This window comes from Vidua chalybeata, chromosome 14 (genome assembly GCF_026979565.1).
Source record: "Vidua chalybeata isolate OUT-0048 chromosome 14, bVidCha1 merged haplotype, whole genome shotgun sequence".
NCBI classification, from domain to species: Eukaryota; Metazoa; Chordata; class Aves; order Passeriformes; family Viduidae; genus Vidua; species Vidua chalybeata.
The window spans coordinates 717,303-732,440 of NC_071543.1; the positions used below are offsets into that span (position 1 = coordinate 717,303).

General features: G+C 59.1%; 1 protein-coding gene across 5 annotated transcripts in view; it reads left to right on the top strand.

Moving 5' to 3' along the window:
* The window catches only part of NLGN3 (neuroligin 3), a 39,234-nt gene extending 25,229 nt beyond the window's left edge, over nt 1-14,005 (top strand). For 4 of the 5 annotated variants that reach the window (XM_053955570.1, XM_053955574.1, XM_053955571.1 and 1 more), the window contains 5 exons: nt 1,413-1,472; nt 4,099-4,248; nt 5,925-6,110; nt 10,059-10,848; nt 11,282-14,005. In XM_053955570.1, the coding sequence (XP_053811545.1) occupies nt 1,413-1,472; nt 4,099-4,248; nt 5,925-6,110; nt 10,059-10,848; nt 11,282-12,119 (2,024 nt within the window). In that variant the 3' untranslated portion in view covers nt 12,120-14,005. The remainder of the gene's footprint in view (nt 1-1,412; nt 1,473-4,098; nt 4,249-5,924; nt 6,111-10,058; nt 10,849-11,281) is intronic. The other variant, XM_053955573.1, reaches the window with a different exon arrangement.
* The last annotated feature ends 1,133 nt before the right edge of the window (nt 14,006-15,138 follow it).

A 15,138-nucleotide genomic window follows, 5' to 3' on the forward strand; every position in this document is an offset into this window, starting at 1 on the left:
CAGGTTTGCCCCTTGCTCATGGGAGCTTTGCCGGGGGCTGTGAAAGCCCTTGCAGCGTCCACGGGGCCCGTTGGTGGTGGCAGTAGAACCCTGGGATCAGCCAGGTGCCTGGCAGGGTGTCAGAGCCCCTTGTCCCAGGGGAAAGTCACTGGGCAGTGCAGGCACTGTGTGGGTAAGTCCTGCCTGGGGGAAGCCCTGCTGTCTCCCCAGAGGTCGCCATCACCTGGGGAACTTTTTGTTGCAGGCATTAGGGAGCAGAGGACTTGCAGGTGTTGGTCTGCAGCTCTAAGGGATGAGAACACCCAGGAATTCAGAGCTCCAGAGCACAGGGATGGCACCACTTGCCTTCGTGTCTACATCGGCATGCAGTCCTTTGGAGGAGTGGGGTTTTGGCGCAGGTTTTTCAGCACCCCTGCTCCCTGCCAGCCCACAGGCCACCTCTCCTGACTCCTGCAGTTTGGGGAGTGCCAGGCTCACTGCAAGCCATCCACAGCAGCATTCCACATGGGGCTACTGGGCTGGCCCATGCCCCAGCACTGCAGGTTGGTGAAGGGACACAGAACAACTGCAAGGCGTTCAGGATGTTACAGAAACGAATATGTTTGGGAATCTGCCTTGGTCAGGTCAAGCTGATTGGTGCCTTTGAAATCCTCAGTGAAACCTGGAACTAGTCTTGTAAGGAGGGAGTTGGTGCAGGATGGAACCAGACAGCTCAGGGGAGTCGATGCCATGAGGGATCCCTGCATGTTGTGGTGGTCTCGTGCAGCGGTACCAGTGGTTTGTGGCCAGGCACAACATGGAGCCACACGTGTGGGAGTGATGGACAAGAACCTACCTGGTGGTCAGTGGCCATGCAAGGCAACCCTTGGTGTGAGGCTCTGCAAAGGACATTTGTCCCCAGGGGCAGCGGAGCTGGGAGCAGGGCTCCTGTTCCCAGCTGGCTGCTAGGACAGGGAGCCTTACCTGGAGCTGAGGGTGCACGACCAGGTGGGGGCCAGGCTGGGATGCAGGAGGATCGGCAAGTGCTCTGAGAGGCTCACCCACCACCAGCGCTGATGCTGCCACAGCCCCACTCGTGTCTTCCCTGCCAGCCCAGCCCTCCCCAGGGAGGATCTGGGAAGGGGCCCGGGTGAAGCGGCACTCTGGCACGCTCCTGGGGCAGTCCTGCCCGTGCCTGACACTGCCCTGGCTCTGGGAGAGGTGCAGTGTGAGTAGCCAGCAGTGCTGTGGGGCACAGGCGTGGCCCCGCTGTCTCTGCTATCATGCTATTTTTGAATTCTCTTTTTTTTTTTTTTTTGTGTTCTTTTTTTTTCTTTCTTTCTTTCTTTTTTTTTTGTTTTGTTTTGTTTTGTTTTATTTTTATTTCCTTTTCTTTTCCTTTTTTGTTCTGTCTCCTCATGTTTGGTCCCTAGGAGCCAGCGCTAAGAAACAGGGCGAGGACTTAGCGGATAATGACGGTGATGAAGACGAAGGTATTTCTGTGCTCGAGGCTGCCTCTGCATGACACGCAAAGCAGCTCCCTTTGCCCGCCATCCGCTGCCACCCCAGGGAGCCCTGTGTGTGTCTGTCTGCCGTGCCAGGCAGCTGCGCGGGGTGGGGGGCAGGCTGGCCGGCTGTGCAGGGCACCCAGGACCTTCCCCTCCTCCGGATGGGGGGAAAGCTCATGGGGATTTTCCGCTCCAGGAGAAGTTTGCTCCTGCTCACTTGGAGCGAGGGCAGGGAGGAAGCATGGCAGCTTGGGAGGAGAGAAGCCCTCGGGCACCTGGGCCCATTTCACCCTGAGCCCGGTCACATCCCACCTCCAGCCTCATCCCTCCAGAGTCAGTGACATGCATCTGGGAGCCAGCAACCTCCCCGTCCACCCTAGCCCGGCCCTGCCGTGGCTGTGCCAGCAGCTTGGCAGCCAACGGGCACCTGGCTGTGCACAGGAGACCCAGGGTCCAGGCCCACTTGGTTTCTGTTAGCTTCTCTCCTTCTTCACCCAGTGGAAGTGAGGTCTTGCTTGCAAGCACCAGCCAAGACAGAGCAAGTGGCCCTTCAAGCAGATGTGATTCTAGCTGTACGCCAGGACTAAGCAAGCTGCAGAATAGGCTATTTTTAGTAAAACAGGGTGGTTTGTCTGCAGGTTATGGAGTCAGCATGTTTGGCTGCAGAGATGTTATGAGGAGGTAGGAGGAAGAGTTGGCCAGGGTACAGCCCTAATGTGCTGAGGACAGTAGAGCCTCATGGTGTGCAGAAGGCCCAGGGCAGCTCGAACAAAGCCTGGCAGATGGCATTTAGGATCTAGGAAATAGATGAAAAACTTTTTCCTTGGAAGTACTAAAACCCTGTTGTGTACTCTGGCTAACCTGTGCCCCATGATCTCCTGTACCAGGGTGTAAACTGGAGCTCAGCCTAAGTGACTCGACTATGCTCAACCCACACACACCAAAATGTGCTGCAGCAGTTCGGAGCTGTTTATTTCCTGGTACATCTGTACATTGTTGCCATTCTGCTGTGAGGAGGGCCCTTCGGATGTCAGGGAGTGGGTGCAGAATGGAGGAGAAGACATGGGCACAGGCACTGGTGTTCCTGCCCCTCACATTTCAACCAGGTGGTCCTGGAGAAAATTGTCCTGGATGTAGCTGTGCCACACAAGCAATGTCTGTCCTGGAGGAGCTGCAAGCACTTTTTTTTGCTCCCCTGGTCCGTGCATTTGCCTGGCTACATTCTGGCAATAGGAAAAGAGCCAGCACAGGTTTTGGGTCCGGCATAGCCTCATTCTCCTGGAGGGAAGAGGTTTTCTGTATGGGAGGCCATGCCGTGGGCTACAGCTGGAAGTGAGAATGGCCACAGATACCCTTCAGCCTGGCCTGCAGCCCCCTGCAATGGGCAAGCCACAGGGAGGAGTGGACATGGGCAGGGGCGAGGTGGCTGTGAGGGAGCATGAACAGCCCAGCCGGGCAGCGGCGTTGGTGTGGCTGTGCCCCGAGAGTCCCAGTCCTGGTGGTGCTGCACTGCTGAGGGAGGCAGGCAGGGAGCAGCAGCTGCCTGGGGCAGCTGAGGCCAAGCAGGCACTGCCAGCCCACCTGAGCAAGGTGCTGGGCGTGAGTGAGCACAAGGGAGGACAAAGTCCATTGGTGCTGGATCGCCAGCCCAGGACAGGGCTGGGCAGCACGGGCATGTGGGACCTGGCAATGTCTCCATGGCAGGTGCCACTGCCTCGTCTGTGTGACACGGGCAAGATGCACCAGGATGTTATTCCCTTGTGAGTGGCCACGGCTCCATGAGGGATCACCAGCCAGTGGGGTAGAAGGGGCAGGACGTCCCCTGGACAGGAGAAGTCGAGAGAGGGAGCGTGGCTGCTCCCTGTCCCCTGGGCTCCCACCATCCTTCCTCCCCAGCCCTCGGGGTCCCATTCCCCATCCTCACTCCATGCCTCATGTCCTCGTCCAGATGCCGTGCTCACCTCCCTGACACGCACACGTGCATACACTGTCTGCCTCATCACCATGTCTGTGTCTGGGCACGGGGGTGCTGTGGGTTTACATCCAGACAGGCAGCTCTCTGCCTTCCCAGGGGAATGGGAAGGGGGAGTGGGAGAGGAAGACAGCGGAGCACACATCAGTGCCCCCCCCCTTACTTCTAGGTCCTGCACACCCCCATCCCTGCCCCCCTCCACAATGCCAGCTTCCAGGACTCACGGAGCGCTTGGGTCCAGCCAAAGGCAAGACATGGGGCTGCATCCTGGGGCTGGACTCTGCAACTCCCACCCACAGCGAGACCTGATCTGGCTCCTACACAATGCCAGAGCCCAGCTCTGGGGAAGAGCAGCGGGGTCCAGCCAGCGTCCCTCCCTCACGTGCTCAGACCCCTGAGGGGACGGCAGTGTGGGGACAGTGCAGCAATAGCCACCTCCCGGAGAGGGGCTGGCAGGGTTGGTTCAGTGGTGTTTGGCTTCGGGGGTCCATGCTGTGGCCCCCAGGAGAGCTCTGGCTTTGGCTCCTAAGCCCCCTCCCTGGTCCTGGCAGCTGGCATTGCCCTTGTCCTTGGTCTGCCTGTCGGGCAGGGTGCTGTGGCCATCAGTGCGGTCCTGTGTTTAACCACCTCTCCTTCCAGACATCCGGGACAGCGGGGCCAAGCCGGTGATGGTCTATATCCACGGTGGCTCGTACATGGAGGGCACGGGGAACATGATAGACGGCAGCATCCTGGCCAGCTATGGGAACGTGATTGTCATCACGCTGAACTACCGCGTTGGAGTGCTCGGTATGGGCTGGCTGGCGCGGGCTGTGCGGGCAGCACAGCCGGGCAGTGGCACAGCCCCTGTGTCTGACCGGCCTTGCACCAGCCACAACGGGGGTGGAGGGGGGCGTAGGGCCTGGCGGGATGCGCTCTGGGCACTGCCCCTGCCTCCTGCCCTGGCAGCCGAGCGGGTGCCACGTGGCAGAGCCCCCAGCACACGCTCACAGCCTAGTCTGGGTCCTGGCACCAGCCCCCACCCCGGCTCATTTACACAAACTGGCTCAGCTGAAAGCAAATATTGGTTTGTGGTTAAATGAATAATAAATGTGTTTACCCAGCATCTCCTCCTGAGAGGGCTCAGACGGGTGAGGTGCCAGCGGGTACTGCCTGGCTCTCCTGGGGACCTGGCAGCTCTCCCTCCTCCCTGGGCACAGGAAGCCTCCAAGCCAGTTGCGCTGCTGGGACCCCCTGAGCAACCCACGATGATCTGGCTGTCTGCAGTGGGGACCACAGAAGGTGTCAGGTGCCATGCAGAGGAGGGTGGCAGTCCTGTTTCCAAAAGCACTGGTGACTTAGAGAGGCAAAATGAGGACAGAGGGTCAAAAGACAGTGCGGTCCCCTGCCTGAAGCAGCAGAAACGTCCAGGGGCTGAGACACAGGTGGAACACAGGACACTTGTGTGGAACACCACTGGTGCTTCCCTTAGCAGCATGAGAACAAGGGGTGGAGAGATTTGGGAAAAGCTACTTTCCAAGCCAAGCTGCGGCTCTCTTCCTTGCCATCCAGCCTAGCATGGTGCTCTCCCTTGGGCTCGTGCCTGGTATCTGGGGCAGCACATTCCTCTAATGGCCTCCAGAGCCCATCGTTTCGTGTGGAAGATGATAGTAAACCTGTTCAAAACCATTTAATGTTAAAAGTCTGGCCTTTAAGATGGATAGGTGCAAAGATAAGACACATGAGTCGCAATAGGACGTTAAAGTGGTGCCTTCATCATTTCCGTTGAGGTGGTGCACCACACCCAGCCAGACCACCTCCAAGTGCTAGCACAGCCCTGGGGCTGCTCCCTGTGTGCTGGGCTTACCTGCCTCGATTTTACCTCAGGCCCATGGCTTTGGCTTCCTGCTTAAAGTCAAAGCAAATGAAATAGTGATAACTTATCATGGGTGTTTCCTGTGCTATTGAAAGCGTTTCTCACCTTCTTCCTCAGTGAGAGCCTTTGTGTTTTAAGCTGCAGTCGGTTCCTCTCTGCCCAGCCCACCTCCTTACATTTATGGAGCCTCCCTCCAACCCCCCCTGCCCCCCCTCCCGTGCACGCTAGTCCATGGAAAGCATTGGCTGTGCACACACTCACCTGCCTGCAGCCACTGATGCTTTCTGAGCTTTCCTCGGAGCTTGTGCGAGATGTCTTGAGCTGTTCTAGCACAGGTGGTGGTGTGGGTAGGACAGAGCTTTGTGCTCTTTATCTTGTCACTACTCGTTGTTGTCCAAAGAGGCTCCCTGAGGTTTGCAGCTCAGCCTTTCACCCCACCAGAGGGTGGCTGGAGTCCTGCTCCAGTTTAAAACTCACAAAACTCTCTTGGTAGCATGGTCTCATGGTGGGATAGGTCTCACAGAAGCTACCCTAGGTGTGGGGAAGAGGGGTGGGAAATCAGGACTTTCCCTGTTTCGCCATCCCTAACTGGGCTCCCCTTGGCCCTCAGGGTTCCTGAGCACGGGGGACCAGGCTGCCAAGGGCAATTACGGGCTGCTGGACCAGATCCAGGCGCTGCGCTGGGTCAGCGAGAACATCGCCTTCTTTGGGGGAGATCCCTTGCGGATCACTGTCTTCGGCTCTGGCATCGGTGCCTCCTGTGTCAGCCTGCTCACCCTCTCCCACCACTCTGAAGGTAGGTGTCAGCCGTGCCTGAGGCTGCTGCAACTGTGGGCAAATGCCCTGCTGAAGCTAACCCAGGGAGGGGAGCCCACCCGGGTCCTGCTGCCCAGCCTCACAAAGTCAGGGCTTGCTTTCCAATCGGCCACTGGTGAGAGCCTGGACCTGGATGGGAAGCAAAACCTTCTCATCGAGGGCAGAAAGAGGTCAATGGCAGAGCACGTGGGGGCCAGGGATGGAGTGGGTGCTCCCCGTGCACAAGGCTGCAGCCCAGAGCCAGCCCCTTGGCACGGGGAGAGGTGGGGACCCCTCCTGTGGTGTGCTGCCCTGGTGCTCAGGTTTTCCTAGTGCAGGTGTGGAGGGGGTGCAGGGCATCATGCAGGGCACTGGGAACAACGATCTCAGTGCTAGGAAAGGTATTCATACTGGAAAAGAGGGGAAGACAGAGCACCCCAGAGGTCCCTCCTGAGCCTGGGGAGGGATGGAGGGCCCTGTGTGGTGAGACTGGCAGAGCTGGAAGTGCTGCGCCTAGCAAAACACAGGTGGAAGTAATATGATTAATATCTGTAAATATAGCAGAGTGTTTACTCTAAATAAAGAAGGGAATTATTTATGCTAAAAGACTGTGTTGGAATAAGAGCAAATGCATGTAAACCACCTGCAAAGACATTTACATCAAGCACTGAGGGAGAAAAAAAATTAACTGTGAGACTAGAGGTGTTTTTGATAAACTTCCTAAAGGAAATTATAGGAGCAAAGCCTGAACTGGATATGGTCCACAGGGGAGCAGCCTGCCAGGGACCTGCTCATGAGTTTTATATGAGGGTGCAGCCGTCTTCCAGTGCTGTGTCCCCAGGTGTTGTGCTGAGGAGAAAAGGACATGTGTGAGCAGTAGACACGGGCATGAGTCTGCCCTTCAGAGACACACAGCAAATTGCACTTGAAGCTGAAGAGCTGCTGCCCTGCTCAACAGCCTGGGAATCACTCAGGAATGGAGACCTCCAGAACCTCAGCAGGGCTGATGGCTGATGATGGGGAGTCTTTTAGAGGCTGAAAGCTCCTGCAGAAAGAAAAAGTGTTTTCTGTGCCCGCATTGAGTGTGAAAGGCTGGGGAGGGAGCACTATGTGTAATGCATTGTCAATGCTTCTAAGGGTACTCCTTTCCATCATAGGAGTGCAGGAGTGTGTGCTTGGCTGCCCAGGTGGCCCCAGCCTCTTGCAGGGGTACAGACTGGAGCAGCCTTGGAGAGAGGCTGAGGGTGGATTGGAGGGGCTGCTCCTTGCGACTTTTCAGCCATGAAAAATAGTCCTGCCAGTCCTGCCACGCTTCTCAGGTGATGCTACACTTAATGCCACTAAGCTCTGCACCTGCACGACGAATCCTTTGCTGCCCCATGCAGCCCCAGCGCCTTTGGTGTGGCCCCCCTGCATCTCAGAGGTGCTGGGTGCCCAGTACCCTCGCTGCTGGGGCAGGGGAGCTGCTGCTGCTGTAAATGCTGTGAGGCGGGAGGGGAGTGCTCAGAGCAGCAGCCAGTGTCTCATAAAGCCAAATGGCCGTGAAATGATCTCAAAAAATTCCCTGTGCCAGAGCACCCATATCCCCAGGGATGGGCAGCTGGCTCTGGAACACAGCGTGGGAGCAGTGCTAAGTTGCAGCCTGCAGAACAGGTGGGTTTGTTTTTACTGCATCAAAATAAAACTTCTAGTGATCACAAGCTATTAATGTAGCTGCTGATTTGTGCCTGCTCTGCCAGGTGCTGCAAGAAGCAGACACTGGAGGCTTGGTACAACACAGTACAGCACGTGTTGGGTCTGGCTGCTGGGGAAATCCACAGCTCCCTGCCAGCTTCAGGCCTTGTAGGGTCACTCTGACTCCTCATCAGTGACCAAAGTGCTGTTTTTCTCCCCAGCCAGCCATACCAGGGCGGGAGCAGTCTGTGCTAGGCAAGCTTTATGTGCTTCCTTTGCCCCATCTCCTTCTCCATGGGGGCTTCTGCCCTTTGTTGCCAGCCCTCCAGATCTCAGCTGGACAAGGCACCCAGCACCCTGCTTTGAGCAGGGCTTGGCCCAGACACCCCCAGAAGTGTTTCCAGTCTCAGCTACTGGGCAAAGCAAAGAGGAAATCAGGAGCTGGCAGCAGCTGGTGGCAGTCTGCAGCTCTAACCACCCTCTGGCACAGTCCTGGCCCCACCACTTGATTCCACTATCCTGTGGCTGCCAGTCCTGCAGGAGGCAGGGTGTGTTGGGACCCTCACCGTGGAGGGGAACAGGAAGGAAAGGCAGAAGGTCACCTTCTTGCCTGGGCCTCAGCAGGCTGGAGAGGTCCAGTGTGGAGTGCAGGGTGCTGGTGCCTCCCTGGGGTGCTTGTCAGGCTTCAGTCAGGTGCTGGCATTGAGTGGGAGGACATGACGAGTCTGGGCTCTCGCAGAGTCCTGGGTCCTTCTGGGTCAGGATGTGGCCATGCAGAGACATGGCAAAGGGGTTCCATCAGGGACATGACCAGCTGATAGTGATACCAGCTGCCCTGTACTTCCGCAGGCAGTGGTGGGCAGGGCCAGAGCCCAGCCTGGTGGGTCTGTCTGGGAAGTGATGCTGCTGGCAGGGCGCAATAGCTGCTGCTGGGACAGCATCTCCAGGGAGCCAGGAAACCCCATCCTGGCTCCTTGGCACGTGGATGACGGCGCAGAGCAAGCAAACCCATGGCCAGTCTCCAGCCCTTAGGCTGGGTATGGCTTTCTAGGGCACCAGGAGGTGACAAACAGAGCTTGTGACTTCTCTTTGTCCCAGTGCATGGGACTGTACGTCAGGTACTTGGCAGAGTGAGGACTGTGCGTGCAGACAAGAGCTATGGACATGGTGGCTGGGAGCCAGGAGCCTCTGAACACTTCTGTTGCGGGAAGGTGCTTCCCTGCAGAGTGGCACAGCCTTGGTTGCACGGGGGTGCTCTGCATTTCAGGGTGCCGGGGGCAGCCCCACGGCCACCACACTGCTGTGCCAGCACCGTTCAGGGATCGCCTGGAACAGTCCCTCATGGCAAGCAGGTGTTGGGGTCTTGCACTTGGGATGCAAAGAGGGCTGGTCAGAGAGCAGGGACCCCTGGGTACACCCTGGACTGGCTGCCTTTCACGGCCCAGAGGCTCTGCTTCCTCACCACCCTTTGTATTCTGAGCACAAGCACCATTGACATGAGACTGGAGCGAAGCCACGCATTTCTCTGCCTGGGCCAGGGCCTTTGTGGCCTCATTTTCCAGGGCGAAAGTCCACTCCCTCTGTGTTCCTGGTGGCAGAAAGGCCCTCTTTGTGCATCTGGCAGCGTGCTCCTGCAGGGCCGGATTGGCACTGAGCAGCCCCAGCTGGGCAGGAAGCAGCAGGGAGGGGGTCGAGGGGGACTCTGACAAAGCGGTGGGGTGGGACACGGCAGGGTTAAGTGTCCCCAAGGAGGCATTAACCCTCCCACTGCTGCCAGCCCACAGCCTGGCTCCTCAGTGAAGCAGGTGCCAACCTGGGCTGGAGGATGGTGCTGAGCCAGGGGCAGCATGTGCCCCCCAGGGGCCCAGGTAACACATCCTTGGGGTGGCTGGGGGTAGCACGGGCTGCTTGGCAAGGCCAGACTGTGATGCAAGCATGGCCCCTCTTCTCCCCACACCAGGACGGGGATGCTGGATCATCCCCTGCAATGGGATCCCCAGGGAGCGCAGCAGCCCTTGGTGGCTTCCAGGAGCACCCACTTGCATTCCCAGCTGTCATCCTGCCATCCCCACAGCAGCCCTGAGCGGAGCCCCCCGTGTGAGCCCAGCTCAGCAGGCAGCACAGCTCAGGGACAAGGCCGGGTGTGGGCTGGAGTGCTGGGTCCTTGCAGGGGGTACAAGAGCATCGATGCCTTCTCCATGCTGCATCCTGCACTGCAGCACTGGGATGTTGGAACCCTGCTGAGAGCTTCCTCCACTCCCTGCCTGTATTGCAGGTCTCTTCCAGAGAGCCATCATCCAGAGTGGCTCAGCGCTCTCCAGCTGGGCAGTGAACTACCAGCCTGTGAAGTACACCAGCATGCTGGCTGACAAGGTGGGCTGCAATGTGCTGGACACCGTGGACATGGTGGACTGCCTGCGGCAGAAGAGTGCCAAGGAGCTGGTAGAGCAAGACATCCAGCCAGCCCGCTACCATGTGGCCTTCGGGCCAGTCATTGATGGGGACGTGATCCCGGATGACCCCGAGATCCTGATGGAGCAGGGCGAGTTCCTCAACTACGATATCATGCTGGGGGTCAACCAGGGTGAAGGGCTGAAGTTTGTGGAGGGTGTGGTGGACCCTGAGGACGGCGTCTCAGGCAGTGACTTTGACTACTCAGTCTCCAACTTTGTAGACAACCTTTACGGCTACCCTGAGGGCAAGGACACCTTGAGGGAGACCATCAAGTTCATGTACACGGACTGGGCCGACCGGGACAACCCCGAGACACGTCGCAAGACCCTGGTGGCCCTCTTCACCGACCACCAGTGGGTGGAACCGTCGGTGGTGACAGCCGACCTCCACGCCCGCTATGGCTCCCCCACCTACTTCTACGCCTTCTACCACCACTGCCAGAGCCTGATGAAGCCTGCATGGTCCGATGCAGCCCACGGGGATGAGGTGCCTTACGTGTTTGGGATCCCCATGATTGGCCCCACAGACCTCTTTCCCTGCAACTTCTCCAAGAACGACGTCATGCTCAGTGCTGTGGTGATGACCTACTGGACCAACTTTGCCAAGACAGGGTGAGTGGGGATGGGTGCTGTGTGCCTTGGGGGTCTGTACTCACTGCAGCTGTACTCCCTGGGGCCGTGCTGTGGTGGAGGGGTTATCATGGCCAGTGTGGGACACTGACCTCCCTGTGCCCAGAGGTCCCCGTGTGATGCACCTTCACTTGGGGCCATGGCATCAACCACAAAGCAAGAAGCTTAGATCCATGGCCAGCCCCTGGGACAGGACCCAGCCAAGCCGCCGGGGTGGGGAGGCTTGTTGGCCCTTGTTATCTTGGGTGAGACTTGACCCGGGGTTGGGTGCTGCCCAGTCATTCAAGACCTTTTGCCAGCCCACTCTGTGGCACTGCTGGCAAAGGTCCCCTCAGGTTCTGTCTCTGCATCCAGCTCTCCCTCTTTGTTTCTTTGATTTTCCCAATGCTAGTTCTGTTCTGCCTGTGTTTCACAGGGACCCCAACAAGCCTGTCCCCCAGGACACCAAGTTCATCCACACCAAGGCCAACCGGTTTGAGGAGGTGGCCTGGTCCAAGTACAACCCCCGTGACCAGCTGTACCTGCACATTGGGCTGAAGCCACGGGTACGCGACCACTACCGGGCCACCAAGGTGGCTTTCTGGAAGCACCTGGTTCCTCACCTGTACAACCTGCACGATATGTTCCACTACACCTCCACCACCACCAAAGTGCCGCCACCCGACACCACACAGAATTCCCACATCACGCGCCGGCCCAACAGCAAGATCTGGACCACCAAGCGCCCCGCCATCTCGCCCGCCTACAACAGCGAGAACGGGAAGGAGAAGTGGAGCCCAGAGCAAGAGGCGGGCACGCTGCTCGAGAGCCCCCGCGACTACTCCACTGAACTGAGCGTCACCATCGCCGTGGGCGCCTCCCTCCTCTTCCTCAACGTGCTGGCCTTCGCCGCCCTCTACTACCGCAAGGACAAGCGCCGGCAGGACACGCACCGGCAGCCCAGCCCGCAGCGCGGTGCCTCCAACGACATCGCCCACGCGCCCGATGAGGAGATGCCCTCCTTGCAGGTGAGCCAGGGGCACCACGAGTGCGAAGCTGTGCCATCCCACGACACCCTGCGCCTGGCCGCTCTGCCCGACTACACCCTCACCTTGCGCCGCTCTCCGGACGACATCCCGCTTATGACCCCCAACACCATCACCATGATCCCCAACTCGCTGGTGGGGCTGCAGACCCTGCACCCCTACAACACCTTCACCGCCGGCTTCAACAGCACGGGGCTTCCGCACTCACACTCCACCACCAGGGTATAGCTGCCCGCCGCCGGCGCACACGCATGCACGCACACACACACACACACACACACACACACACGCAGCAGACACTGGCAGAGGGACCGGCGGAGCCCGCAGAGCCCCCGGACGGAGAGGCAGCGCCCACGGATGGTGCAGCTCCCAGCCCAGAGACGTGTGGGGTCCCAGAGCGGCCCCAGCGCTTTCTTTTGTTCCTGTCTAACTTTTGAGAAGTGCTTTGACTCTCCTGGCCTCGGGACCCCGTGGGTTGCCCCGTGGGATGCCAGTGGGGTGCAGGAGGGACGTGGTGGAGTCCTGCACAACCCACCCGCGCAGGTGGGCAGGGGTACCCCACTGTCAATGGCCACAGGGTTCCCAGTGCCGTGGCTGTGCCTCCCAGAGGGGCGATCACATCCCCAGTGCTGAGCCCACCGAGCACCCTGGGACTGACGAGCAGCGGGACCGGGCATCCCTCTCGGCCAGTGCCCAGACATCCCCAGGCATCTTGGCAGCCCTGGAAAAGGTTCCTTCACTGTGCTGAGAAGTGGCCCCAGGCCATGGTGCTATAGGCAGAGGGAATGGGCAGAGTCCAGGGACCTGGCCTTGTGCTGGATGCGGGCGCTGGGGCTGATGCCGGGGCTCAGGGACGCTGGGAGTGGGGCCCTGGGCTGGAGACTTGGCACCTCTGCCCCTCTTTGCGCTGCAGAGAATCTCTTTTGTGTCAGTCATTTCTCTTTGCAGAGACGTTTTTTAAGCAGATCTTTAGTTCTTTACACACTAACGGAGTCGCCGCGTTTTGTCCTTTGTAAAGATTTTAAAACCAAGTGTTCTTGATATAAAATAAAAAGCCAGTTAGAAGCCAGCGTGTGCGCACGGTGCCGGCCCCCCATGGAGCCCGCCTGCCGTAGTTGGGCACCAGGCAGGGCAGTGCCTCCCGCACTGTGGGGCTGCGCTCTTTTGTATTTTTTGATATTCTCCCTCCTCTGTCACCCGTGCCCACATATATCAGCCAAAAAGCCTATCCAACGGCCTGCCTGCGAGCACCCCTGCCCCGGTCCCTCACTGCCACCACTGGCCAGTGCCACCCACCACCCCGTGTGGGCATCACCTGCTCTGAGCACTGTCTGTTCACTCCCATGAACCCGGGACAGCCCCTCATGCTCCCCACCCTGCCCTGCTCCCCCAGGAGCATCCCACATCCCTTCACCACTGCCCCAGGCTGAGCCGTGCCCTCCCTGCCCATGCTTGCTGCCCAAAAGCAGAGCCAGTGGTTTGCAGCCTGTGGCAGGAGTGGGGTGACAGAAGCAGGGTGAGCTGCTCACCAGCATCAACTCTGCCTCCCAGGTTGCTTCCACTGGGGCCTTTACTCCACCGTGGGCTGACCCCAGCTCCGGCATCCAGGATGTGCAGCTGGAACAGATGCCTGGACAGGGACTCTGGGGGGTAACGTGGGGCTGGGAGCATCTGCTGTGGCCACTGAGCCACACGTGGCTCTAGGCAAGTGGCTTTGTGTGGTCGGGCATGAAGAAGGAGCTGCAGGGGATCCCACGTGGGGTACCCCAGGCTCAGCCCCCCAAGGTGAGCAGTAGCACCTGGGGCCTGGGGAGGCAGGAGAAAGGGACAGGTCCTTGTGGGGACACCATATCTTGTCCCTGTGCAAGACGGTCCGGCTGGCAGACGCTGCCCGTGCTGGCGGCCGTGACGCACCGGTGCCGGCTGGCCCTGCTGCCTGGGGCCAGCGCATCGATGGCCCTGCTGGCCCTACTGCCCCGGGGCCAGCACAACAGCGGCCCTGCGCCCCGCCCCGCGCAGGGCTGAGGGTGAGGATGCTCGTTGGAGAATGTATTTATACCCTGTCACCCGTGCAGAGTAACAAATTCCAAATAAAACAGAAGTGATATTTTTAATAGCGGTGTGTCTCGCCTCTTCTTGGAGCATGCAGGGCCCGGGGACTACTGGGCTGGGTGGGGTGCCCTGTGCTGCTCCTCGTGTCCCTGGCGCCCCCTCACAGAGGCAGCGGGAGGCCCCCGGTATCATCCACCACGTCAGGGTGCCGGACCCCCACATGCAAGCTGGCACCATACCATCCAGGACTGCCATCACCATGTGCCACAGTGGAGGGGTGTCCCCACATCCCCCCAGCCCCGCTGCCCCCAGCACTGGGACCCCATGTGGGAACGCATCTGTCCCACAGCCTCCTCCCTCCGAACTTCAAACCGCTTTCCCAGCCTTTCCCAGCTGAGTTCCCCTCCCCCTATTTGCCAAAGAGAAAAGCTGCTGGTTTCATTTCTTCTTAATGTAATTTCAACTGGAGTTGCCATGGAAACCTGGAACGGAGTTGGGGGGGCTGCATTGCCTCCAGGCAGCGTGTAGACACTGGAGCCACGGCCGAGGCCCCGAGCCAGGGGAGCCGGGGCAGGCACGGGGACAGGCTGTGCAGGAAGCCGAGTGTGGGGCTCTGTCCTCCTCCCCACGGGGCACCTTTGCAGCTCCAGTGCCACGGGCACATGTCGCCCTGTTCAGCACCGTGCTCGAGACCCTGTGCTGGACACCCCTAAAAGCCCTGGTGCTGCCCATTGTGGCCTCCCACAGGGTGCCTGGTGCCCTTTTGAAGGGGTGATGCCTTTCTGCCCCAGGTTAGAGGATTGTCCTGCCCTTCTGTCCCCTCTCCTCATCCTTGTGCAGCCCCAGCTGCATGCTGCCACATGTGCCAGCATGGCCAACCCAGCTAGGACCCCAAGGCAAGCTGGTGACAGACAACCCACTGCTATTGTGCTACCGCCTGTGCAAAACTCCTGAGGCTGCCATCTGTCCAGGGTGTCCTTGACCATCAACAGTTTTCCTTTGGAGACCTGGCAAAGCTCAAGGGACACTGTATCCCAGAGGATACGAACAGTTTATATCTGCATGACAGCTGTGAGACATCCTCTGCTTCAGGGCACATGTTTAGGGCTGCTGGCAAGGAGAACCATAAGGGAACTCAACTGTAAAGGTGTCCCTGGCATGGGAGGGAGTGAGTGACCTGTGGCTGGCCTCTGGC